At 32.1% G+C, this 27,043-nt stretch overlaps 2 protein-coding genes and 1 long non-coding RNA gene across 3 annotated transcripts in view; 1 reads left to right on the forward strand and 2 right to left on the reverse strand.

Moving 5' to 3' along the window:
* LOC144557601 (polyubiquitin 11-like) overlaps positions 1-25,522 on the reverse strand; it is a 29,829-nt gene extending 4,307 nt beyond the window's left edge. Inside the window, exon 1 of the mRNA XM_078306201.1 lies at positions 25,431-25,522. Coding sequence (XP_078162327.1) covers positions 25,431-25,520 — 90 coding nt within the window. The 5' untranslated portion in view covers positions 25,521-25,522. The remainder of the gene's footprint in view (positions 1-25,430) is intronic.
* Positions 1,626-12,186, reverse strand: LOC144556597 (disease resistance protein RPP13-like). The gene is made up of 8 exons (XM_078304977.1): positions 11,489-12,186; positions 10,813-11,100; positions 9,868-10,362; positions 4,615-5,832; positions 3,182-3,509; positions 2,665-2,794; positions 2,314-2,487; positions 1,626-1,969 (listed from the first exon to the last, which is right to left on the reverse strand). Exons 1-8 carry the CDS (start codon positions 12,106-12,108, stop codon positions 1,626-1,628), a joined length of 3,597 nt encoding a protein of 1,198 aa, XP_078161103.1. The 5' UTR covers positions 12,109-12,186.
* LOC144557310 (uncharacterized) lies at positions 15,753-16,475 on the forward strand. Its single transcript, XR_013512603.1, has 2 exons — positions 15,753-15,889; positions 16,201-16,475. It is a non-coding gene; the product is annotated as an uncharacterized LOC144557310 (long non-coding RNA).
* Positions 25,523-27,043: the final 1,521 nt, after the last annotated feature.

A 27,043-nucleotide genomic window follows, 5' to 3' on the forward strand; every position in this document is an offset into this window, starting at 1 on the left:
ATTTCTAAGCATGTAAAACTCTATTAAATAACAATGAAACTACTACTTCGAAACAACAATTGTTTACAAAACAATATAAACCTGTGTGTAAAGCATATAAACCTGTGTGTAAAGCATATAAACCTGTGCAAAAAGGTGTTATTGTTGAAATATATAGCACCTTCTGGATCTTTCCTCTGTTCTTTTAGGGGTCCTAGAATATCTCTTTATTTTCTGCCAGGACCATGATCTAGAAACTCTGTAGCAAAATTATTAGTTGTAAATTTAAAGATTAGTCCTTGGTATAACTTCAATGGTATGTAAAGCTTATTTTTGTCAATTGTCAGACTACACATACCAACCAAACTAATTAATAGCCTCAAATGAGAAGCTATTAGGATGAATTTCAATAGGTTATTGATTCAAATCATGATTTTGACTCAAAAAGAGAAAAAAAAAATGAAAGAAAAGAAAAAGACACACTTAGTCTCAGAAACCTCAAATTTGTTTCTTGTTTTTTTTTAGAAAGAAAATTTGTTTCTTGTTTTGAATGAGTGAGAAATTACCAACAACTATATTTGAACCAGCATGAGACAAAACCAGCCAAGTGCTATACCAGTACTATTATCAGTACTGTACCAAAAAATTCCATCCTTTTTTTTCAAACTAAAACTGAAGATATCGAGTTTTATATCCACAAACAAAGCAAATGTGGAAACACAAATTTCAATCTATCCAGTCCTAAAAATTAAAATCCAAAAATTGAAACCATAACTGATAAATTATGATTGGTAGAGAATGAGGATCTGATCCTCTCCTAAAAACCACAAATTTGTATATTCCTTTTAACAAAGCATAATTTGGATGGAGCTTTTTCATGTTAAAACAAAGAAGTACATTTGTCGCATTGTTCAAGCGAAGAAGAGTCATAGATGGTACTGTGGCAAGAAAATAACATTTTAAAGCATATAAACCTGTGTGTAAAGCATATAAACCTGTGCAAGTAAACCAATATAAACCTGGCAAGAAAACAACATTTTAAAGCATATAAACCTGTGTTTACAAACACATTTTAAAGCATATAAACCTGTGTTTACAAAAATTAAAAAATCTGTGTTACAAATATATAAACATGTGTTTACAAACACATTTTAAAGCTTATTCTTCAAACATATTTTAAAGCATATAAACATGTGTTTACAAACATTGAAAAATTTTCATTTAATGGATTACTTGTTCAAAATGGAGACTGTATTTTTAGTTATTAAATATAAAAAACTGTTAATTTGCATAATTAAAATTAACCAATCCCCCATCGCGTCCCCAAGCTAACTGGATTTAAATTGTACTTTAAAGTACTTTAAAGTACGTTCAAGTAAGTAGTTTTTTTTTTTTTGAAAAAGTGATTACCCACCGATTTCATTAGAAACCATAAAATTGTTTGTTTTCCAATCTCCAAATAATTGGAGAAGGAAACGCATACAGTTTGTACCAAAAAAAACAAACAAACAAAAAACCAAAAAAAGCTAGTCCATAGGAACAACCCTAGGCAAACAAACGCCCAAAGAGTAGAAATGAAACATCAAAAACAAACAGCAGCCAACAACAAAAACTCCTAACACCAGTAGACAACAAAACAATCAATCCTAGTCATTTAGAAACTCTAACCCAAGCATATGGGTTAAATCTTCGGGTGTCAGTATAGGGAGCTCGACCTCTATCTCTGAATCCCCCTCCTGAACTATTTCCTGTTGACCTAATACAATTAGATCCTGAGAAGGCAAGGCATTAGTGTCTAAAGGCATAATTAAAGACAAATTAAGTAATGAGCCATTATTTAAAGTCTTACACCAAAATGTAGCTAAAGCAATAATTTTGGAACCAAGGGCCTTTAAAGTAGACATATGAGATTGTTGAAAACATAGCTTATTTTGTTCAAGCCATATACACCAAAGCACAGCACCATGGACAAGCTCTACTAGTGGCTTATCTTTAAGAGGAATAGAAGCATTAATAAATCATATATCAACCATAGTAGATCCCTCAAACATAAAGTTATTATATTGGGCAATCCAATTCCATATTTGAAAAGAGAAGGGGCATTGCACAAAAAGATGATCAGTGGATTCAAAAGAACCACAAAAATGACATGATGTATTACCTATCCAACCTTTGTGAGAAAGATTTCTTTAGTTAACAATTTATTTCGTTTGAGAAGATAAAGAAAAATTTTGATCTTTAGAGAAATTTTTGATGACCAAATAGATGTGAATTCAAAATTTGGGATACCACCATAATCAAGCCACATATAATAAGAATGAACTGTGAAATTACCTGTAGCGGACCATCTCCATAATAAAGGTTCATTTAAAAGTGGATTAAGCCGACAAATATTGAGATGAGAAAGCAGATTATGCCACTCGTGAAAAGTGACACCAGTGAGTTGTCTTGTGAAAGAAATATCTAAAAAAGCATGTGCTAATGCCTCACTAACCAATAAATCAGGATCTTGAGCAATAAGAAAAAGATTTGGATATAAACATGCTAAAGTACTGTCGGAACACCATCTATCTTTCCAAAATAAAATGGTAAGACCATTACCCAAAGTTCTGGCGAGCCCAGTATTGACTACATGGGCACCTTTTAAGATGTCTCTCCAAAAAGGAGAGCATGTGGAAGAGAAACCTGTGGGACTATACTTGGCCAAAACTATTGATTTCCATTTACAACTAATATTAGGATCTTGAAACCTAACCCACCATTTAGCAAGCAAAGACTGATTAAGTCTTTGTAGATCAATTAACCCTAACCCTCCCTGTGATTTACTTTTACAAACATTTAACCATGAAACCAAATAATATTTCTTTCGTACTGAATTGCCCCCAAACCATAGAAATCGTCTTCGTAATTTATCAATGCTCAACCTAATTTTAGCGGGCATAAGAAAAACAGACAACCAATAAATAGGTATTGCAGACAAAACAAAATTTAAAAGTGTAACTCGCCCCCCATAGGATAGAAGCTTTCCTTTCCAACCTTGTATACGAGATTCAATTTTATCAATTATAGATTGCCAATCTATCATACTAGGTTTCTTAAAATGTAAAGGCAATCCTAGATAAGTAATAGGTAAAGAAGCAATTTTACAACCAAATAAATCAGCCAAGTGTAAACCTTCTTGATCAGTTAAATTGAATGGTACCATTTCAGATTTGGCATAATTTATTTTCATTCCAGAAAGATTCTCAAAGGCAATCAGATGGAGTTTAAGGGCAACCACCATTCTAGAGTCAGCTTGAAGAAATAATAAAGTATCATCAGCAAATTGTAAGTTCAAAACTGGACCAACATTGACAAAATTGCCAAGCCCAGAAATAAACCCGGCTGACTGGATTTTTTGTAAAGATTTATTTAAAACATCAGCCACCAAATTAAAAAGCAAAGGAGACAGATGATCACCCTGCCGTAAGCCCCGTTTGCAATCTAGGGGACTAATTCGGGGATTGGTGATTACAACTGTTTCTAACAGACTGTCCACGAAATTAAAGCGCAAGACAAAAGCATGCAAAGCTAACGTTTAAAGCAATCAATGTAAAACTGCAATGCGTTAAAACAGCAATTCGTTAATTAATGAAAAATTAATAAATTACCGTTATTAGTGGACGGTTAAACTCAGTTAAACCAGTTCAGGGACGGGCTCGGGGTACAGGAAAATTTGTCAAAAAATATTTTCATAAAAAGGAAAGCTTAATAAAATAATAATTATTCAACAATATTTATTAATAATATTAAAATAGAGTGGTTCTAAATTTAAATTCTAAATAAAAAGACAAGTAGTATAATAACATTTAATAAAAAATAACGTCTTAATAGTAATTATATTATACATCTCATATTTACCAGAGGGAAAACAAATTAAAATTCACGTGTCAGTGTAAAGGCTATAATTTAGTGGGCCCGGACTGAAACAATTTTATGTATGTGTTTGACAAAATATTTATTTAAAGATAGATTTAAGTGAAGATATAAAAAAAATTAATGATTTGATTTTACTTTTTTTTTAATGTAATTTGAATATTTTTTATATAATATAAAATGATAAGTATTTAATTAAATGATCATAAAATTCTCAGTTAGTAAATAGTTGACCCCATAAGAAAACAAAAAAAAAATTTAATTAAATTATATATGTTTAGTATGATGGAATGGGGTAGTTATTATTTAGCAGTAATTTTTTTATTGCACCAAAAACAAAAAAAATAATGTGTGAACGTAAAAAATGAGGGAAAAATATTCGACAGGTCAGGTACATATAGTCAAATATATGTTTCTAACTGTGTGTGAAGAAAAATTACTAATGCAGGTCATATAAAAGTAAAAATTAAAAGAACAACTTATGGAACATGTCGTACAAGCTGAATTAATCGTACGTATCAATTGAAATAGTACATAACACCAAAAAGTATACAAGTTCAAATAAAATGTTATAAGAAGCAAGCCAATTATAATTAATAAATAAATGAACTGGGATCAGATAAGCTTCATTGTATTTTTACAGAGGGAATATGTTTTATTTTCCATTGGTCTTCTCCTTCCAGCCTTGATTTGAACTCATTCAAACAAGTTATAGTTAACTCTTGAAGGTTGACCAGATATTGCAAGTCAGGAACTGTCTTCATCTTCCAGCAACTCAGTTTGAGTTGGTTGAGCATGGGCATAGCACCCTCCTCTATTTTCCATTCCTCCAAATAATCTACACCAAATCTCAATTGTTGCAAGCGACCAAAACCTCCCCTGGAGCAGATCATTTGTTTTCCATCAGCTGCTTGCATGGATGCATAATATATACTGAGTACCTTGAGGTTTGGCAACTTCTCTAGTTGGGGCATCGGGTCTTCCTCTAAAGCAAACTTATCCCATAACCATAATCCATTAAGTGATAGCTTAACGAGATGTGGTGGGAACAGGGTACAATCACCAACTTCTTTCCTGGGCCATTTGCCATTCACTAGGCTGAATGAGTGCAAACTGTTGTGGTTTCTGAAGGCTGAGATGCAATCTGAAAATGTCATTTGCCCGGTGCGGGTCATTTTTAAATGCAGAGAACCCAGATGATTTAGGTTGCTTAACAACATGATCAATGGTTCCCCTGCAACATCCTCAGGTATAACAATCCCCAACTTACGAATATTGGGAAAGTTAGGCAGCTCTGCAACCCAGTCTTGTCTGGCTCTTACTCCTTTTAAGGTCAGTAAACTTTGCAAGTCTGCTGCTGATGGTGGTCCCTCTGGAGCTGCTTCACACCAATAACAGCAGTTGATGAACTTGATATGCCTCAACTGTTTGTTACCCCAAAAGGACTGAGGAAACTTGCGTGCCCAGACGTGAACTTTACAAAACAATGCACACACCGTTTGAAGATTCTTCATATAAGTTAAAGGAGATCTTTTAAGAAACCTACAAGTGGGATTCTCGCGGCAATAGTTATTCCAATAAGAAGTACATTGAAACGCGAAGTACTTCAAGCCCTTCAACTTCAAATAGTTTGTCCCATGTAAAGGTTTGTTTTTTTCTTTGGTAATGTGTAAAACTCGTAGCGCTCTAAACCTATTGAAATTTGGTTCATCTACGAAACTTATCAAAGAGCGAAGGTTTGTGGAAGCTTGTTCTATCATCTTATTACCGTGAAAAAGTATACAAGTTCTACAACTCGAGTTGGTGTCATTCTTCGAGACCACTGTCAGAAAATTATCCTCCTTGGCCTTTTGAATAGCTAGGTCCCGTAGGAGATCATGGGTATGACAATACTTGATTTTACCTACGCAGGATCTCCTTGAGACTTGCACCATGCACCTGTAATTAGTTACCACAAAAGTTGAATTTAATTGGACCATTCATTTAATTAAATCCTAATTGCAGAAATTAAATTGAACTTATGCAGCAAATAATTCTGTTAATATTAGTTCTTTCTTTTATTGTTAATAATAATAGTCTTTATAGACCATAATTATTTATTGACACACTTTTCGTTAGTGATAATTCTTAAGAATCATATTCGATCGTTACATGATTCGGAAATTGCAATAAGACATTTTCATTTAAATTATACCTTCGCTAAGTTTTTGACTGGATATTATTAATTTAGAAAATTTAATTTTGTAATTTAATTCAAGGTACAATAAGATTCATCATCTTTGGAAAGAAATCGAGTAATATTGGGCCTAAAAAAAATGATGTTAAATAAAGAGCAATAAAAGCAGTGTTACGTTGTAATGTTGTAAATTTTGTAGTTTACAATATATATTAAAAAATTAAATAATTATTACCTTGTAAGTTATATTTTATTTAAAGGTTATAAATTTATTTTTAAACATCAACAGTTTAAAAGATTTCATTGATGGAAAAGAAGAATGAAATTACTAGTAAATATTTACTAATTGGATTCTTTGTAATATAAATATATTTTGGGTTATCGGAAAAAAACTCCTAGAGACTTCGGTGAAAAATAGCCATGAAATAAGCTAATACAATCTACGAAAGGATAAAAATAGCCATTAAACTCCCAAGATTACTTCCTATTTTGGTATTTAATTGATTTTAAATTTCAATGGTTTGCTTTAAAGGGGAATTGAAATCTGATTTCTAAATGGATATTCCATATTAAGTAACTAAAAAGAAAAATTAGAACTCGCCGCTGTACAGAGAAAAATAAAAAAAATACTAATTGAAGTATGACATAATAGTAAAGATTTGACTTATGTCAAAACAAGAAAATAAGTTTGAATTTACTATGTTATAAATTAATTGTAACGTTTGATATACTTTAAAAAAAGGGTCGGAATCTCAAAGAATTATTAGAACTGGGATAGGAAGATTACAAGAAAAATAAACGAATCACAAAAACTAATTGAAAAATAAAGCAATTTTAAATTGAATTAAACTTCTGGAACTTAGAAAATTAAAAAAAGTTTGAAAATATTAAAACAAAATTAAAGAAATAGAAATCATTAGTAATATGGGGAAATCTTGTTTAAGAGCGACAAGCTCGTCGGAGATTATTGTGAGAGCGGTAATTTAAAATTTTAATTTGGTTAAAAGAATTTGATTTGAGACCTTATGATTATTGTGATTAATTGCAAAATGAAAGGGATTTAATCATTTCACAATGTGTTTACATCTTTTCTTGGTGATACCGGATTACACTCTATATTTTCAAAATTCTAACAGTCGATCCAAACAGTTCAACATGGTGGATATATTAAAATGTGCTTACAAATCAAATTTTACATTTTTTTTAATTGTTTTACTATTTATTAAGATAGGTACAAAAATTAAATGGTCTGAAAACAACGATTTTGTAAAATACTTAATAAATAGTAAAACAAATTGAAAAAAAATGTAAAATTTGATCTACAATCACATTTTAAATATATCCATCATGTTGAACGGTTTAGATCGATTATTTCAAGTTTAAAAACTTTGAAAATTTAAAATGTAAAGTGTAATTCGGTGTCATCAAAAAATAGTGTAAGTGGATCCCTCCTCATATATATATATATAGAGAGAGAGAGAGAGTGTTGGGCTACGATGCTATGCGTATATAGCTAGTGTCGTTCTGTGCCATACGTTTTTTAACCATCTGATAAGCTTTTAGATCAGTGCAAGAAAAAGTCCCTCCGTTAGTTTTTTTTTTTAAATTGGAAGTCCCTCTGTTAGTACTTTTTCCTCAAATTAAAAACAGAAAAAGAAAAACAGAGAGACCAGTCCCTCACCGCCAGCTACTCGGCACCCCGCTCTCAAGTCCCCTTGTGCCCCTCACTTCCTGTCCGTCGATTCCATCCCTCACAACTATCGCTCGCCCCACCGTACTAGCCGTTCTTCTCCCTCTAGACAGATCCCTAACTTGTACCAACGACTCCAAAAAGACTTGTTCAGAAAATTTTGAGAGATATATATAGAATCAGATAGAGAAATGAGTTCTTGCCTGATCCAAGAAGATCAAGATAAATCTTGATTCAAGTATAGTGACGATAGCTTTAGAACAAATGAGAGATCGTGATCAGAGACTTTTCATTATTTTTCTTCTATTTCATAGAACTTGTTGATTCAAACCAAGAGAGAATGCTAACGGAGAGTCCGTAGTACACTTTTTTAATGTTTTATGTCTCAATTAGACCCATCCAGAGATCTAGTTTTGCACGAATCTCAAAGTCAATCTGACAGTTGAAAAGTCTTAGCACAACACGACACTATATATGCATAGCACTGTAGCCTAACTCTCTCTCTCTCTCTCTATAGAGAGAGAGAAGAGTTAAAATGCACTCTCCCTTTTGTGCTTCTAGCATGTACCCTCTTCTCAGATCTTCATTTTCAAAGTTTAAATAGTCGATTCAAATCTTCCAACGTATTCTTCATATTAAAATGTGTTTGGAGATCAAATTTTACATTTTTTGGAAAAAATTTACTATTTTTCAGAATTTTTGAAAATCAACACTTTTCTGAATTTTTTTATTATTGTTTAGTTTAATCAAAAATTATGAAAAAATAGTAAAAATTTCAAAAAATATAAAATTTGGTTTCCAAGCACATTTTAATATGAAGAACACGTTGGAAGGTTCGAATCAACTATTTGAACTTTGAAAATGAAAATATGAGGTGAGGGTGAACGTTAGGAGCACAAAAAGATGGTGCATTTTAACCCTCCTCATATATATATATATATAGAGAGAGAGAGAGAGAGGTGGTCTACGGTACATTGCAATATATAACCTTCCTTGTACATTGCATTATAAATCACTCTATTCAAAGTTCAAATAACCGATTCAAACCATTCATCTTGTTGTTCATATTAATGTGTTTGGAGACCAAATTTTACATTTTTTTGGAATTTTTTTTACTATTTTTTTAGATTTATTGAAAATTGCTATTTTTTATGGTCCAGATTTGTCTGAAAACAACGATTTTCAATAAATCTAAAAACATAGTAAAAAATTTCCATAAAAACATATTAATATGGACAATAAGATGAGCAGTTTGGATCAGTTATTTGGACTTTGAATCACGTAATTTATAGTGCAATGTACCATAACCCATCTCTCTCTCTCTCTCTCTCTCTATATATATATATATATATAGAGAGAGAGAGAGAGAGAGATTGACTAATATGCTTTCGGTAACACTTCGGCCGAAGTACTACCGGTCCAAATTTCAAATTTCAAAATTTAAAAAGTCGATCTGAACCGTTCATCTTGTTCTCCATATTAATATGTGCTTGGAGACCAAATTTTATATTTTTCTGATTTTTTTTACTATATATTAAGTCACTTTGAAAATCGCTGATCCAATGGTGGCTTAACAAAACAGTGCTACCGTTGGATCAGCGATTTTCAAAGTGGCTTAATAAATAGTAAAAAAATTGAGAAAAATGTAAAATTTGGTCTCCAAACACATATTAATATGGAGAACAAGATGAACGGTTCAGATCGACTTTTTGGATTTTGAAATTTTAAATTTGGACCGGTAGCACTTCGGCCCATATGCTACCGAAAGCATATTAGTCAATCTCTCTCTATATATGTATATATCGAATTTTTATTTGATATTACTGTGATTAACTAACTCGTGAATTTATTGATATGCTTTTCAAAGCATTATTATAAATAAGAGGATATTGTAATTGCATGTTACTTTGGTTGCCAAATTTATAATTTACCAAAAGTAATATAGAGATAGACATGAAAATTGTTGGGCAAAATTGCATTTTCAATATCATAATGTGAATTTGATGCTTAGAATAAAAAAACTATCCATGTCTATTAAAAAGAAACTGGAAAGACTATATGTACTTGCAGTTGACAAGATAATTTAATGATAATAAATATAAAGTACCTTTCCACAAGTTCCTCCAAATAGCTTTCAGCAATGTCCTCCAATGATTTTATCCCCTCTTGTCGTATAAATCCTTCTGCAATCCATAATTGAATCAGAGTTGTTGCTTTCATTTGATAGTCCTCAGGAAAAACACCAAAATACATGAAGCAAGGTTTGAGAGCAATTGGTAGATCCTCATAACTGGTGGATATAACACCCGTGAAGATGCTACCATCAGTCTGCCAATCCATTTTTTGCATCACCTCATCCCATGTAATGTGATCGGGATTTTTTCTTGATAAGATTCCGCCAACAACTACCAATGCTAGAGGCCATCCATTACATTTTTTGGTAAATTGAGTTACTATGGGAAGTACTCCATTGGGGCATTCTTTGGCAAAACGATTAGGAAAAACCTTCTTCAGCAATAGATGTTTGCTTTCATCTTCATTTAAGGGCTCTATCTTGTGTGGGATAGATATAATGTCGGCCTCTTCAGCGAGGTTAATGAACCTGATATTAATCAATACACAAATCAGAAGAAGCATATTTTATGAGAAGGAATCACTTGGCAATGGTTATTTTGACAATCTTAACAATAGTTAATTCTTTTTTATAAAAATGATGCCAAATTGAAAATTTTAAAGATAAATTTATAGATATATTAATTAAGGGACATATAGATAGTCTAACAACCATATTTTATGTAATTCATATTATTGTTTCAAAATACATCGATCAAGGGCCGTTAATTTCATACCATGACATTTTAAGTTATTTGATTTATGGTAGAACATACATCAAATCTTATCATATTTATATGTATTATAGGTGGATAATATAGATCATGTCATTCTTATTGGATTTCAAATTTAAGATTGTCAATATAAAGAATTGTTAAATCTTCCCTTGAGTAATTAATGTAACACTATTTTTTTTACAATAAAAGAAATGCAAACAAACCTGGTAGTAATTAATACTCGACTTCCATTATTAGCATTAGGAAGAGCAGCTTGAAGTTGGGTCCAAATATTATTGCTTGACCATAAATCATCCAATACAACCAGATATTTTCTCTCTCTCAAGGAATTGTTAAGCTCTGTAAGGAAATAATCTTCTCTCTTATTCTGCCTCTCCGAGTCATCTACCTTTCGAATCTTCTCTAGCATTGTCATCAAAATATCAATTAGCTTGTATTGTTGTGAAATAGTTAACCACATGGAAATGCCAAAGTGACGTTTAACTTCATCACTGTAAAATGCATCAAATAAATTAATTAGATGATTTGTATACAACATACTTATACATACAAGTTGGAAATAAACACAAATTAAGATTTTACCAAACTACAAAGCTTTCAACACTGATAGTTAAATAATTAAATTTATTGTTTTACAATAGTTATAATTATTGAATTGTGTAATATTAAAAAAAAAGAGCATGTTAGAAGTAATATCACACATTTAATTTGCGACGATTTGTCCCTCCCTATACAATTATTTTTATAGTAAACAACCATTTTAGTTTATAACATTATTCTCTTCAGGGGAAAAGTTACCAAATTAAAAATTAAACTATTTATCATATGACACACATGTTTTAAAACAATGAATTTGCTATGTTATTCAGCAGTAGTTACCTTTTGTACACCTTTTTTGCAAGTGTAGTTTTTCCTGATCCACCGGCCCCAACAATTGAGATCACAGCTCGCCTTGTATCTTTTGGATCAATGAGTTGGTTGACAATTGTTTTCTTTTCTTTGTCGAAGCCGACAACCTCCATTTCATCTATGTCAGGATTAAAGAACGGCCTTATAGGCTGCTCGACAGAGGCCCCACTACTAGTTTCTTCAAGATCTAATCCGTACTTTTCTTTGTTATCTTTGATTTCACTGAGCCTCTTCTGTATCTTGTCGATCTCACTACCAACTTTGTGTTCGGAAATTAGTTTCATGGGCATCTTGCCTATCATTTTGAGTTTGTTGCAAAGGCCTTCCCGTCTACCTCCTCCAACCTCAACCAAAAACTTCTCCAATACATCTTCAATTAAATACCCAGCCTCTTGAATCTCATTCACCCATGTTTTTACCCTTTCATTTTTATGGCATTTTGCATCTGCTTCTTTCAAGAAAGACTGGATCCAAGTGAGGTCGCGTTGAACCCGCTCGACCTTGTCACGTACCCCATAGAGAAAGAATGCTTCCTCAACAACCGCATCACCCAGCTTGCCAAGAACAAGTTTCACGATAATCTCAGCCATCTTTTTAATTTGTAAAAAAGGTTACTGAGTAGTGAACGATATTGTGGGCTTTTAAGAATGACAATAGATGAGAATGAAAGAATGAAAGAAAGATGTGCTGTTTTAAGAGGAAATACGTTCCGAGAGAATAAGAAATTACATAAATCTTATCACGGGTGCGGATAAAAAATGTGCGAATATTTTGTTTCTAATTTTATATATTATTAAGAAGTTAGGCGAAAAGTTATTGTCCCAATCACACCTGCTGCCAGTCGAATTCATGTCACCCAAGGTAACAGAATATTTCCTTTTGGATTTAGACGTTCGATCAGAATCTGATCGGGCCAGATTGGTCTGAGTTCCGATCGGACGGTTTAAACCTAAACAGAAATATTTTGTTACCTCAGTGGAAATGGATTCCAGCAACTTGCAGACGAGTAAACGACCAGTCTACGGGTTGCCAATAAAAAAAAAAAAAAAAAAGAGTAAACGACCAGATCTGCCCATCCCAATGTTGGTGCAGAACAAAGTTTCCAGTAAACCACCTTAACATACGCTCCCTTCCTATACAGGAACACGTGTTACTCCTGCAAACGCTCTATTATTGTGTTGCCTGTTCGTAACCAAACTCCAGTCCATAGAGAACTGAATTCAATGATTCACACGAGATACAAAACAATTAGAACCGACATTTTTATTTTTACGTATTTTTTAATATATTTTAATAAAAATAATCAGCATTTTCAAAAAAATTTAAACATATCCAAGTAGCAGAATTTTACCTATTTTCTTATATATTTTAATAAAAATAATTAAGATTTTGAAATTTTTTAAAAATATCCATGTCGCAAGAAAATCCTACGACTTGAAATTTTTTTTTTATTAGGACTTGGAATTAAGGCCCAAGTTGCAGGAAAATCCTGCAACTTGGGATTGTTTTTTTTGCACTATATTTTCTTGAATTTAAAAAAATATTATTATCTCATAAGGGACATATATTAAATAATTATAGATAATTTTAATGATCTTTGAATAATAAATGATGTAGATCATATCCAACGGTTTTATTTTGACTTTTAAGTTTTATATTTTAGATTATTAAAGTTTTTAGAAATAGAGGCATAGTGGAAGCACAAAAAATGGAGGCATTTGAACCCTCCTCATATATATATATATATATATATAGCAAAACTAGGGTGTGATGTGTTCACCAAGAGAGATTGGTGAGCACATCTCCAAATGACTATCGGATTGATTCCGAACTACAGATCTAAACCGTTGAAATTCAAGTACTTTGTGAGTGATGCATGTACATAAAATATTTTAAAGTTTTGAATTCATTAAGTACATGGTCAAGCGGTCAAAACAATGATGAAAAATTAATACATAAAACATTAAAAAAAACAATTTATAAAATATTCATTGTTTTGACCTCTTGACCATGTGCTAAATGAATTCGAAACTTAAATTTTTTTGCATGTACGTACATGCATCACTCACGAAGTACATGGACTTCAACGGTTTAGATTCGTAGTTCGGAGTCAATCCGATAGTCATTTGGAGGTGTGCTAACCAACTCCTCTTGGTGAGCACATCACACCCTAGTTTCTCTCTCTCTCTCTCTCTCTTATATATATATATATATATATATATATATATATATATATATATATATATATAATAGGCGTATTGTATCCTGGATATTTGAAAATTGACGTATTGCTATATCCGTATCGTATCCGATACGACACTCGTACCTGTATCTATGCAACATAGTAGAGAAGTGATCTATGTTAGATAAAGAATCAATATTTCATGCATTAGTGTTTTCAATACATTAAAAAAAGTATCAACTTTTACAAATACCTAAAACAAACCTCCACATGCTATGAATGCTATTTTTTAGTTACACACTATAAACATAAGGAAGCAACGCATGCTTAATTGCAACACGCCATGATCTTGATTAACTGAATTTGAATTCACATTAGAGTTTTTAACAAAAACATCACTTGTCACAAGTTTTATTGAAATGTATATCTTTAAAGAGGAGGGTTCAAATGCCTCAATCTCTCTCCATCATTTTCAAAGTTCAAACAGTCGATCCGAACTGCTCAATCTAACCTCCATACTAAAATGTGTTTGGAGACCAAATTTTATATTTTTAGGAATTTTTTTACTATATTTTTAGATAGGTACAAAATCAGTAAATCTGAACCATCTAAAAACAGTATTTTTGTACCTATCTAAAAAAATAGTAAAAAAATTCCTAAAAATATAAAATTTGGTCTCCTGTTGAATAATAATCTTAGATGTAAGGGTTAATATGCAAAATGTACAAATAACTTAGAAAGTCTACTGTAGAGAAAAGGTAGATAAATTCCAACGGTCATATTGATCTTGTAACATATATATAGCCATTGTAACAGTAAAAAATATACAACTTTTCAAATTACAAAATCTCTTCTGTCTCCTCAGTTTTGCATCTCTAAAAATAACATGGTATCAGAGCACTAAGATCTCTGACTACAAAACTCATAAAACAACAACAAAATCAGCAAAGGGCAAATGGCTCAAGAAGGGCAACACGAGGCTACCAACCATTCCTCCAAGCTCACAAATGCGTTGCTTAACGGCAAAAATTACCTTACATGGGCAAAGGCTGCAGCGAGAGCACTCAGCGGCCGAGAGATGCGTGAATACATCACGGGAGACAACAAAGTGCCCGATATTGCAAATCCGCTTTCGCTGACCCAAGCGGAGAAAAAAGAAATGAAAAAATGGAGAACCCAAAATGACAAAATCATAACATGGCTCACGAATTCAATGGAACCGTCCATTGCTGAGCTATTTCTCCTTCCCGACACGGCTTTTGAGCTATGGCAAGCCGTGAAAGATATGTACGGGCAAGAAAACAATTATTCCCGTATATATCAACTCAAATTAGAAATTCAACAAGAAAAGCAAGGCACGAGAAAACATGTAGAGTACCTTGGTACTCTTCAAAAGAAAAAAGATGAGCTTCGATTGTACCGGCCGGCAACCACCGACTTGGCAATAATAAAAAAACGAGAAGAAGAAGATGATATATTTGAGTACCTTGCGGGATTAAACCCGAGCTATGAGGCCGTAAGGGCTCAGATTATGAACACCATTCCTCTTCCCTCTTACTCCCAAATCAAGAACATGATTCAACAGGAAGAGAGCCGAAGAGAGGCCATGGGTGGTCCACAACAGACAATCGAAGAGCAACACGAAACTCATGCCTTTGCAGCAGCAAAAAAATCTAATTTCCCTAAATTCGGCCAAAACCCTAGATCTCAAATTCACTCAAATCAAAATGAAATAAAGAGATGTACGGGGTGTAAGAAGGAGGGGCACACTCATGAGAACTGCTGGTTTCTTCATCCCCATTTGAAACCAAAACATTGGAAAAATCAGAGCTCAATTGGAGGAGGAAGAGGAGATCGGAACGAAGGCAGGGAATTAAGAAATGAGGGGCGTGTGTATTTCGCTGAACCCAAGTCCTCCGCTGAACCATATAATCTAATAACCCTTGAACCAAATCCGAACAGTGGAATTAACGTGGCAGCAAAAAGAAACGGGCCTGGAGCAAATTTTCTTAATGGGCCTGGAGCAATTAACCACTCTGGCGCAACAATTAACAACTCTGGCGCAGGATTTTTCGCTGGCGGGTCAGAACCAAGCCGAAACGGGTCAGAGGCAGCAGCAGATCAATTGCAGTCACTAATCCAGCAGATGTCTGTGCTGCTGACTCAACAAAACCAGTCTAAATTTTCTGGTATATCTTCATACTCAAAAAATTTAAATTTGTTAGATAAAATAATTATTGATAGTGGTGCTACAGACCATATGTTTGGAAATCAAGGACTTCTAAAAAATTTAGAAATGACCAAAAGTGACAAATTTGTCTTAGTAGCGAACGGTATGAAGGCTAAAATAAATGGTATAGGTGAAACTATATTTTGTAACAAAAAATTATTTAATGTGTTATATTTAGATACTTTTCCGATAAACTTACTTTCGGTTCAAAAATTAACACAAGAATTAAATTGCGACGTGATTTTTTCTTGTAAAAATGTTGTATTTCAGGACCGGGAAACCGGGATGAAGATTGGTGAAGGGTTTCTTGAAAACGGACACTACTTTTTGAACCCAAAAAATTATTTTTGTGCTTCCGCTAAATCCATTGATATTGGACTTTGGCATAGAAGATTTGGGCATCCTTCCGACAAGATTTTAAATTATATTTTTGATTGTAAAAATTTAAATTATGCCAATTGTGAAGTTTGTAAATTGGCAAAACAAACAAAACTTCCTTTTTCTCATTCCAATAGCAAAAGTAAAGCTATGTTTGATTTAATTCATTCGGATGTATGGGGACCGGCCCCAATTGAATCATACAATGGATTTAAATATTTTGTTATTTTTATCGATGATTTTTCAAGAACCACTTGGTTATATTTACTCAAATCAAAAAGTGAAGTGTTTAGTAGCTTCAAAGAATTTTTTTGTCTTATAGAAAATCAATTTAATGCAAAATTAAAAATATTTCGGTCGGATAATGGAACGGAATTTGTGAACAAAAATTTTGAAACATTTTTTAAAGAAAAAGGAATTATACACCAAACCACTTGTGTTAATACACCCGAGCAAAACGGAGTGTCGGAACGAAAAAATAGACATTTGTTAGAAATGACAAGAACATTGATGTTTCAAAATAATGTTCCTAAAATATATTGGTCGGATGCCATACTTTGTGCTACACATCTAATTAATAGATTACCAAGTTCAAGATTAGAAAACAAAATTCCGTTAGAAATCCTTTATCAACAAAAAATTACCTTTGATCATTTAAAAATATTTGGATGTACAAGTTTTGTACATATTAAAAGGGAAGATAAGCTAGATTTTGTATCAACAAAAACTATTTTCTTAGGATATTCACCATTTAAAAAGGGGTACAAATGTTATGATCCTATTAATAAAAAACTATTTATTTCTAGAAATGTTGTATTTTTCGAAAATGAGCCATATTTTAAAAAAATAGGAGAAATTCAAGAGCCTAATCAAATCCAAATTGAAAGAATGAATTCGGTAATACCCTACATTGCGCAAAATAATTTAGAAGAAAATGAAATAAGTGATGTTGAAGAAGAAATTGATGATAATAATGATGATATAAATGAGACCGAAGTAGAGAATAATTCGGGACTTAGACGAACAACTAGAGTATCACAACCGTCAACTAGACTTAGAGACTATGTTACTTATACCGTCCAATACCCCATACAAAATTTTGTTTCATATGAAAAAATTTTGCCTTCATACCAAGCTTTTCTTACCACCATAGAAAAAGAAATAGAACCAAAAAATTACCAAGAGGCCATTCAAAAACCGTCTTGGAATAAAGCAATGAAAGAAGAGCTAAAAGCTCTAGAAAAAAATGAAACATGGGTAATTGTTCCATTACCAAAAAATAAAAAACCCGTTGGATGCAAATGGGTTTACAAAATTAAATATAATTGTAATGGTACCATAGAACGGTATAAGGCAAGGTTAGTAGCCAAAGGATTTACACAAACATATGGGATAGATTACAAAGAAACTTTTGCACCGGTTGCAAAAATGAATACCGTTAGGGTTTTATTTTCCATTGCCGTAAACAATGGGTGGAATTTATACCAAATGGATGTAAAAAATGCATTTCTTCAAGGAACACTTGAGGAAGAAGTTTATATGACTCTTCCACCGGGTCATGTAAAGGAAAAAAATGCTAACCTTGTTTGTAGGTTAAAAAAATCAATTTATGGACTTAAGCAATCTCCAAGGGCATGGTATGGCAAATTATCTCAATATTTAATTTCTTGCAATTTTAAAATTAGCAATGCCGATCACTCATTATTTACCAAAAGTGAAGGAAACAATATAACACTTGTCTTAGTATACGTAGATGATTTAATAATTACTGGAAACAATTTAGAAGCAATTAGAAAAATCAAACTCCAATTAAAAGAAAAATTTGACATTAAAGATTTAGGATATTTAAAATATTTTCTAGGAATAGAAGTAGCATTTTCAAACAAGGGTCTATTAATTTCACAAAGAAAATATACCTTGGATTTATTAAAAGAAACCGGTAAATTAGGTTGTAAACCGGCCTCTACACCAATAGATAATAAATATAAATTAAATACCGAGGATGGTGAACCCTTAGAAAATATAAACCAATTTCAAAGACTTGTAGGAAAATTAATTTACCTCACGGTAACCCGTCCGGATATTTCTTTTTCCGTAAGTCAAATTAGTAAATTTATGCATTCACCAAGAACACCACATTTAGAGGCCATAAATAGAATTTTAAGATATTTAAAAGGAAATCCCGGAAAGGGCATATGGATGAAAAATAATAATTCTAATGCAATATGTGGCTACTCCGATGCAGATTGGGCCGGTAGCTTTGATAGAAAATCCACCACCGGCTTTTGCACATTTGTAGGCGGAAATTTAGTCACATGGAAAAGCAAGAAACAAAATGTCGTGGCACGATCAAGTGCGGAAGCGGAGTATCGAGCCATGGCATCAACCGCAAGCGAATTGATTTGGCTCAAGCAATTGCTCAAAGACATGGGAATCAATGTTGATCAACCCATGAAAATGTATTGTGACAATAACTCCGCACGTCACATTGCTCAAAATCCCGTATTTCACGAACGGACCAAACACATCGAAGTGGATTGTCATTTTATTAGAGAAAAGGTCCAAGCCAAGGAAATAGAAACACCATTTGTGCGAAGTGAAAACCAACTAGCGGACGTGTTCACAAAAGGATTAGATCCGAAGCCGTTTGAAGAAATTACAAGCAAGTTAGGATTATTCGATATTTATAATCCTAGCTTGAGGGGGGTGTTGAATAATAATCTTAGATGTAAGGGTTAATATGCAAAATGTACAAATAACTTAGAAAGTCTACTGTAGAGAAAAGGTAGATAAATTCCAACGGTCATATTGATCTTGTAACATATATATAGCCATTGTAACAGTAAAAAATATACAACTTTTCAAATTACAAAATCTCTTCTGTCTCCTCAGTTTTGCATCTCTAAAAATAACATCTCCAAACATATTTTAGTATGGAGGTTAGGTTGAGCGGTTCGGATCGACTGTTTGAACTTTGAAAATGATGAAGAGAGATGAAGACATGATGGAGACACAAAAACATGGAGGCATTTGAACCCTCCTCATCTTTAAATCAATGGAAGATTTATTCTTCATCGAGTGCAGTCTAGTTGTTACAAGCTCGGCCCAGAAAAAATTATCTAAATTAGAATACTGAATGCATTTAGGAAATTTTAATATTTCACAATTACATTTTTCTATGAAAATCATGTTTAACTGTTTGAATTTTTAAGAAAAAGATATAAATTCATAACAAGAGTTGATCCATAATATGGATGTTACCATAGCCCTACTCTTCAGATATTATCGTGGACGTATTTAACAGAAAGGTATTTTAAAATGAAGCAATTAGTATGATTTATTTGACAAATAAAATAAAAGAAAAAAAAATGGAAGTTTCAGCCTTGTTTCATAATCGTCCAATTTTTTCTGCCCCACACATTCATTCGGAACAGTGAAAAAAGCTGGACGCGCTTGTATTAATTGTGAGCACCTGTGGAACCCGTGACGCATTGTCTGCTGGAAATTATCATAAACTTAAGTTTGAATTCTCTGCATTAACTCGCATATTGTGTTTATAATATCAACCTTCCGCTTAGAATTCGAATCAATCCGACTCACGTCTGTAATATATATTTTTTAATATTCGTGATAATATGGATTGAATGGTTTAGATTCGTTGTGCAGAAACTCATAATTTAAGTTACAGCATCCAATAGAAATTTCATAAATTTTGGGGTTTTGGGGCCATGTGGAGTGTCAGTCAGAGTTATTTCATGTCTGCATCTTTTTGACTTTCAAATAAAAATGGTGAACCATTATTTTTCCTTTTGCATAGAACAGTCTAGAATGACTTGGGAATTTTTAAAAATAATATTTTACGAAATGCATTCATAAAATGCTAAATTTTTAAAAACAAAGATATATTATTAATTGTTAACATTTATTTAAAAGATAAATGTTCTGATTCCCGAACCATTATATCTGAGCATGTCCCTCGAGTAGTTTAATAGAAAAAAACCTTCTAATATTATTTAAATTTCATTTTCAACACTAATATTCAAATATTTAAAGCTATGTTTATAACATTTTAAAATATTACTCACAAACATATAAATCTTTGTTTAAAATATTTTCTTTTCCTTAGTTTGCGTCTTTCACTGTTGCAGGATTAAGTATTCTTTTGCATTGGCATGCATGTCTTATAATTCCAGAGTCAGATAATCGAGAGCATGTTCCAATTTTAACTATTGAACATGGTACTTGTAAATGCCTATTCCGACCACTTGACATAACAATACTTGATCTGTCATTTATTTCAATTGCGAGATCAATTTTTTTCGTATAATTAAAATAAAGCTCTTTTATTTTATTCCTTTGATTATATATTTTGGAGACGGATAAAACATCGATCCCACTTGCATGTATTGCTTGGGTAAATCTGGATGCATGAGAATAGTATTATTTCAAAATAATGTTGTTATTTTCATTTTAGAATGCAATTTATAAGTGCATATTTTTACTCTATATTAGAGCTTCGGGTTAGTGTTATTCTAAATGTGCATGATAGATTGATAAGGGATTCATTAGTTTGCCTGATATATACTTATATGATGTAACTGTTTTAGTCTCGGACATGAAATACAACGGGTTGTTTTTTTAGTAGTAGACAAAAAGACAGCAATTGATTGTGTTTGTGATGTTAATTAACTGAATTCTGAAGCCATATCATAATATTTTATTGCTATAATTTGTTCTTTATTTGTTTCCTGGATGACAAGGTTTTACTTTTGCTAAGCATAATCTGCTAACTTTTTTTTTTGGTCAAATTACTAAATTAGGATCCATTGGTTATAAAACTGATTCTTGTTTTTACTTCAATTGTGATATGATTCATGAGTATGAATGGCAGCTAACACTTAATATAATAAGGGAGAGTAGCTTGACTGGCTATTAAGTATTAACATTACTAAATTTAATGTCCTTTTTAAGCAATAAATTATATGCATTATGTAAGGTGTGCTTAGGAAAAGGGCAAACATTGGAGCAAGATGAGATTCTGGTAGGGAGATGATTATGAAATTTCACAATTTTAATTGCAGGTTAAATGTTTCCAGCAGCTCCAATATGGTACAGTAAGCTGAAAATTTCTTAGATGATCCCTCAATATCAAATTGAGACCTGAAAAGGAATCTCCAGAAAGGGATCATGAGTTTGCATGTACTGGAGCATGTCCTTTTGTTTTGTTTGAGCTTGGTTCCGTTTGAACTTTTCTTTTGAGGATAGAAGATAAATGTTAAGTTTTTATGGAGATTAAGTATATGGTATTTTTTATAGGGAAGTTCATAATTTAAAAAGTTTATACGGGTAGAGTGTGAATTGGTCACTGAACTTTCCTTTGAACTCTTGTTTGAGCTGTGTCCGTTTGAACTTTCCTTTTTTATATGGTATTTTTTTGAAAATTTTCCTCAAAAAAAAGGAAACAGCTTATATGTATGATGTGATGGAATTCCTATTTTCTCTTTCCTATCTCTCTTTTGTAATAAAAAGTTTACAAAATGTCAAATTTACCCTGATTCTTTCTCCTCGTTGTTCTCTCTCCATTACGGAACCTTAATCCGTCGAATTTCCTTTTGTCTAAATTTCGTGGCCTTTTGTTATTGTAAGAAATTTGTTTCTGCTCGCTGAAAACTTGCTCTACTATCTGTGTAAGGAAATAAATCTGCTGTGATTCTGTGGGAATAGCAGGAACCTGCGATTCCAAATCTAGCCTTTAAATTTTTTATATTTGAATCTCAAAGCAAATGATTTTTCTTGCACGAAACTCAAAGAAAATTGAATGGATGGATTTGGAATCGCTGGTTCCTGCTATTCCCACATAATAAGGTTTGAAAATCCCTCGATTTGAAAATTTTGGATAATTCAAAATCAATAAATTTGTTCCTATCTAAAAAATAGTAGAAAAAATAAAAATAAAAAATAAAAAATTTGGTCTGAAAGTACAATCCCATACAAAGAATTTGTTAAATCAAAAGGCTACATCAGAAAGCCACTCAGACGCATCTACATTTCTTCACAGAGACCTACATCACCGACCTGACTTGGAGCATCGCATTATGATGTATCTTGTGATGGCGTAGCGTTGTATTGTCGTTCAACTCTTGTTCAGAAAAGAAGAGTTTGAGTGGACCATCTTGTGGGAGACCAATGATGTGCTTTAGGATAGATATGGTGTACCATCTCTGCACCTCAATTTCTATGAATGGACCTTGAAATAATTCCACAGTAATATGCAGAGTTCTAATTCGCCGGGTAGCCATCTGAAGCATAGCATTGTTGTGTACACCACATGATGCAAGTGTTTGGTCATCGTGAAGTATTTTATGGGAAAATAAGAGACTAATTTCTTGATAAGAAGATATCCCCATTTTATCATGTATCATAGCCTTTATCTTTGATACGGTGTCTGAGGTTTTCACATTCAGTGAAACTGAATTTGAATTATTGAGGCTCTGGATTGAAATTGTAATATCATCTTTGACATACAAGTCGATGCATGAGTCTGCATGTATATTATAGTAGTCTAGGGTTTCGGTGCCTTTGAGGTGGATGCGACAAAAAAACAACTTTTGCTTGCTCGATGCAATCCCCTCGAGTTCTTGAACCTTGGTTTTGATTGCATCAATTGTATCAGTGTTTGTTACATTGATGGCTATAGTTTTTGTCTTCTTCACAAAGTTCTACAGAATGAAAAGATTATTCATAATCTCAGAAAATTTAAAAACAAGTTGAGGTATATATGCTGTTTCTTGGTTGTGGTTTCTTCCAAGTTCAGTTTGGATAAAAATATAAACTGCCAATAAACATAGTTTCAGAGTGAAAATAATGGTAACATATTAATTCTACATTCAGTGAAAATAATGAATAAGTGAAGCACTAAACTAATAATGCAAGGACAAGAACAGGTAAATAGATAATAGAAGCTCAAAATAGGAAAAAAGAAAGACAAACCTTCTTTGACAGATCGCCAGACTCCATTCTCTGGCCCTGGTCGGCTATAGTTTTTGTCATCTTCACAAAGATCTACATAATGAAAAAATTATTCATAATCTCAGAAAATTGAAACACAAGTTGAGGTTTACATGTTGTTCCTTGGTGGTGGTTTCTTACAAGTTTAGTTTGGATAAAAATATACAATACCAATAAGCATAGTTTCAGAGTGAAAAATCTGCTAACATATTAATTCTACAGCCAATGGTATATAGGATGAGCAATGCTTCAGTAGTATGTATTGAGATGCTATTCATGGTTTGATAAAAAAGATCTCTAAGTAATTGCTGGACTAGTTTCTAAATTTGTATATATTAGTCTTGCTCAAAACTCCTTTCCCTAAAAGAAGAACAAGTAAAATTATTTTAATTGGCCCTCAAGATATAGGAGTTTGCTTTAACTAATTTACACTATTTTTATCAGATGGTTAATGATGCCCTTACAAAAAAATCTAACTCCAAGATAGCATAATAATGAAATTAAAGAGAGGAATCAAATGCCTTCATTTGGTCTCTCCATTATTTTATATTAAAACTATGTAAATACTTCAAAAACTAAACCTCAAAAATCAAAATAATATTGCAAGATGTGGTCTGATCAATCAGTTTTACTACTTGCACACAAATGACGACATTTCAATTCTATTTTCATAGGCATCAAGAGTTTGTCAAAAACTACTATTGTAAACAGTTTCTTGAAGTCAAGAATTTCTTGAAGTCAAATTTTCAATTCTTGATTCTCATCAATCCAAGTTAAAAATGCTTGATTTTTTATGTGCTTGTAGAATAAACAATATAGACCAAATCTAATTTTTTATTATGTCAATTTGTGTTCTTGAAATTTTTCCACTGAGAATTTAACAAGGAAAAATTATCAAGAATGGAAAACTTGAATCCTCAACAAATAATGAATAAGTGAAGCATTAAACCAAAGTTGTAAATAACAGTATGCGGTAGTCAGACAGACAGAGTACCACCAAGTGATTAATCGGGAATAATCAGGAATAATTGACCATAATCGGAATTAATCGACCAATTAGTCCGAAAAATTTATGACGGTTTAGTTACCGCCAACGATTAATCGGCCTAAACGGGCATTTTTTTCAACACTGATTAAACAAATGTTGCCGAAATTTTTATTAGTGTCCAAAAAAAATATTAAATTTCAAAATCTACACCTTATTTGACAAGATTTCGAAAACTGCCCAAACCACATACTTATTTCCCAGTTTTAGGCCAAATAACCACATAAAATGTTATATTTTTTTGTATTGAAATATTATAACTATTTTATATATTTCTTGAAAATAGATGGAATACTGTATAATTTGATTTATTAGAAAAACTGTGACAAATCACTCGGATCAACATTTTTCAGGCCAGATTTTTCGCAGCTGTAAGAAAAAATTAAAATATTTCTTTGTGTTATTAAAAAAAAATGTTTTGAATTTGAATTATTGATCACGGTTCAAAAGTCACTTCTAGGTAAATTCAGCAAATATTCTAATCTTTTTATTTTTGAAAAAAAAAACTTTAAGTTATTTAATATCTTTGTCAGTCTTGTCAGATGTTTTTTTTTGTTTTTTCTAAAATAAAAGGATTACAATATTTTATTTATTTACCTGGAAGTGATTTTTGAATCGGAATCAATAACTCATATTCAAAAATTCAATTTAAAAAATATTGATTCGGGTTATTTGTCGTAGTCTTTGTAATAAATCAAATTACATTGTATTCCATCTATTTTCAAAGAAATATATAAAATATTTCTAATATTTCAATATAAAAAATAAATAAATAATAACATCTTATGTTTAAAAAAAATTAGAACCAGGAATTTAATTTCTGGTTTCGCAAACCAGAATTTTTTTTCCTAGTTTCAGAATGCCTAGAACCAGAAACCTTCTTTACGGAGAGTTTGTATGAAACCGGCAATTTAATCTCTGATTTGGACAGATTTCAAAATTGCTTAGCTTTGGGGATAGATATTTATTAATTTTGGATATTAATAAAAATTTCAGCTAATGTTGCAAGGACGTACAAGAAGAGATAAATAGATAATAGAAGCTCAAATAGGAAAAAAGAAAGATGAACCTTCTTTGACTGATCATCAGACTCCGTTCTCTGGCGCTTGTTGCTTTGCTTTCCTGGCGGAACCTTCTTTGACTGATCGTCGTAATCCATTCTCTGGCTTGGAAGAACCTTCTCTGACTGATAGCTAGACTCCACTCTCTGGCGCTCGTCGTCGCTTTCTCTTCTTGACAAAACCTGAGGATACAATCTTCTGAGAAGAGAGATTTTTCAAATCACTCCAAAGTCGATTCCACAATATGAAATTCCATTTCAAGGGTTAACTATGTATAATAATTATTGAGCCCAATATGCCAGCGAGAAAATCGTTTCAATCCGGGCCCACTAATTATAGCCTTTACACCAATTTTTTTTATAAACCATAATTAGAAAATTGATTTTTACTAAACCAACATTATATATTTTTTTACAATAACCACAAAGATCGAACAGCCAATTCGGTCCCATATTTTTGTTTTTTTGAGACCGAATTGACTATTCGGTCCCCACTTTTTTTTTTGCATATTTTCGTGGACGCAGCCACATAAAATTAGAGAAAAGGCTGGACCAAATAGCCAATTCGGTCCCTTGTGGTTTCAGATTTTTTGTGGCCGCATGTTGGAAAAATTGTGATTTAGGTTTTTGTTTAGTGTAATTTAGGTTGTTGTACTGTAATTATTAATTGTATAATTTTTTAGTTTGCATGTAAAATAATTTACCGACATTTTTATTAGTATCCAACATAAAATACAAATTATCAAATTTAAAATACATATATTGAACAATCATAGATAATTTCAATGATCTTTGAATAATAAATGAAACTGTAATCCATTAAAAAAATAAGCAAACGCACACAATAATTAGTAAATGTATTTTAAAGTTATCAATGTTTAGAGAGCATGGGCTCGTCATCAATGTTTTGGCAATGAAACATCGATGCACTTCTGCTGTTGTTAAGTCGGGCATAAAGCATCAGTGTGTTATCAGTGATTTTGCACGGAAGCATCGTTTTTTTTTTTTTACTTTAAACAACCATAACTTTAGCCAGGAAAGTCAAATTTGTGCGTATGATCCCAATTCGGAAGGGGGACAAGACAGATCTGGATTTTGCCTCGTGGATCATCCCCGGTAATTCGACGGAATCAGAATTGCAAAAAAAGTCGTTTAGTGCCTCAAAAATTCAGTTCAAGTTTTCTATCAACGGTAGACATACAACGACCAGTATTTTATTTAGTATAATTTAGGTTTTTGTAGTGTAATTATTAATTGTGAATGATTTTTTTAGTGTAATTTAAGTTTATGTAATGTAACTATTAATTGTAGAATTATTTAGTTTGCAAGTAATTTAACTCTTTGCATATAGTATTAATCAATTGTTGAATGATTTAATGTTTTTAGTGTAATTTAGACATTTGTAGTGTAACTATAGAATAATGTTGAGTAATAGAATGAATGTTAATATTTAATTGGATTTGCATGTTAATATATTTTTGGAGGAAGAAGAAGGGTACTTAAAAAAAAAAATACATCGGACCGAAATGCCAATTCGGTCCCAGCTGAAAAAAAAAAAAATACATGGGACCGAATTGGCATTTCGGTCCCAAAAAAAATTCGCATTTACACCAGCAGCTGCA

The sequence above is a fragment of the Carex rostrata genome, chromosome 7 (assembly GCF_964058835.1).
Source record: "Carex rostrata chromosome 7, lpCarRost1.2, whole genome shotgun sequence".
Taxonomy (NCBI): domain Eukaryota; kingdom Viridiplantae; phylum Streptophyta; class Magnoliopsida; order Poales; family Cyperaceae; genus Carex; species Carex rostrata.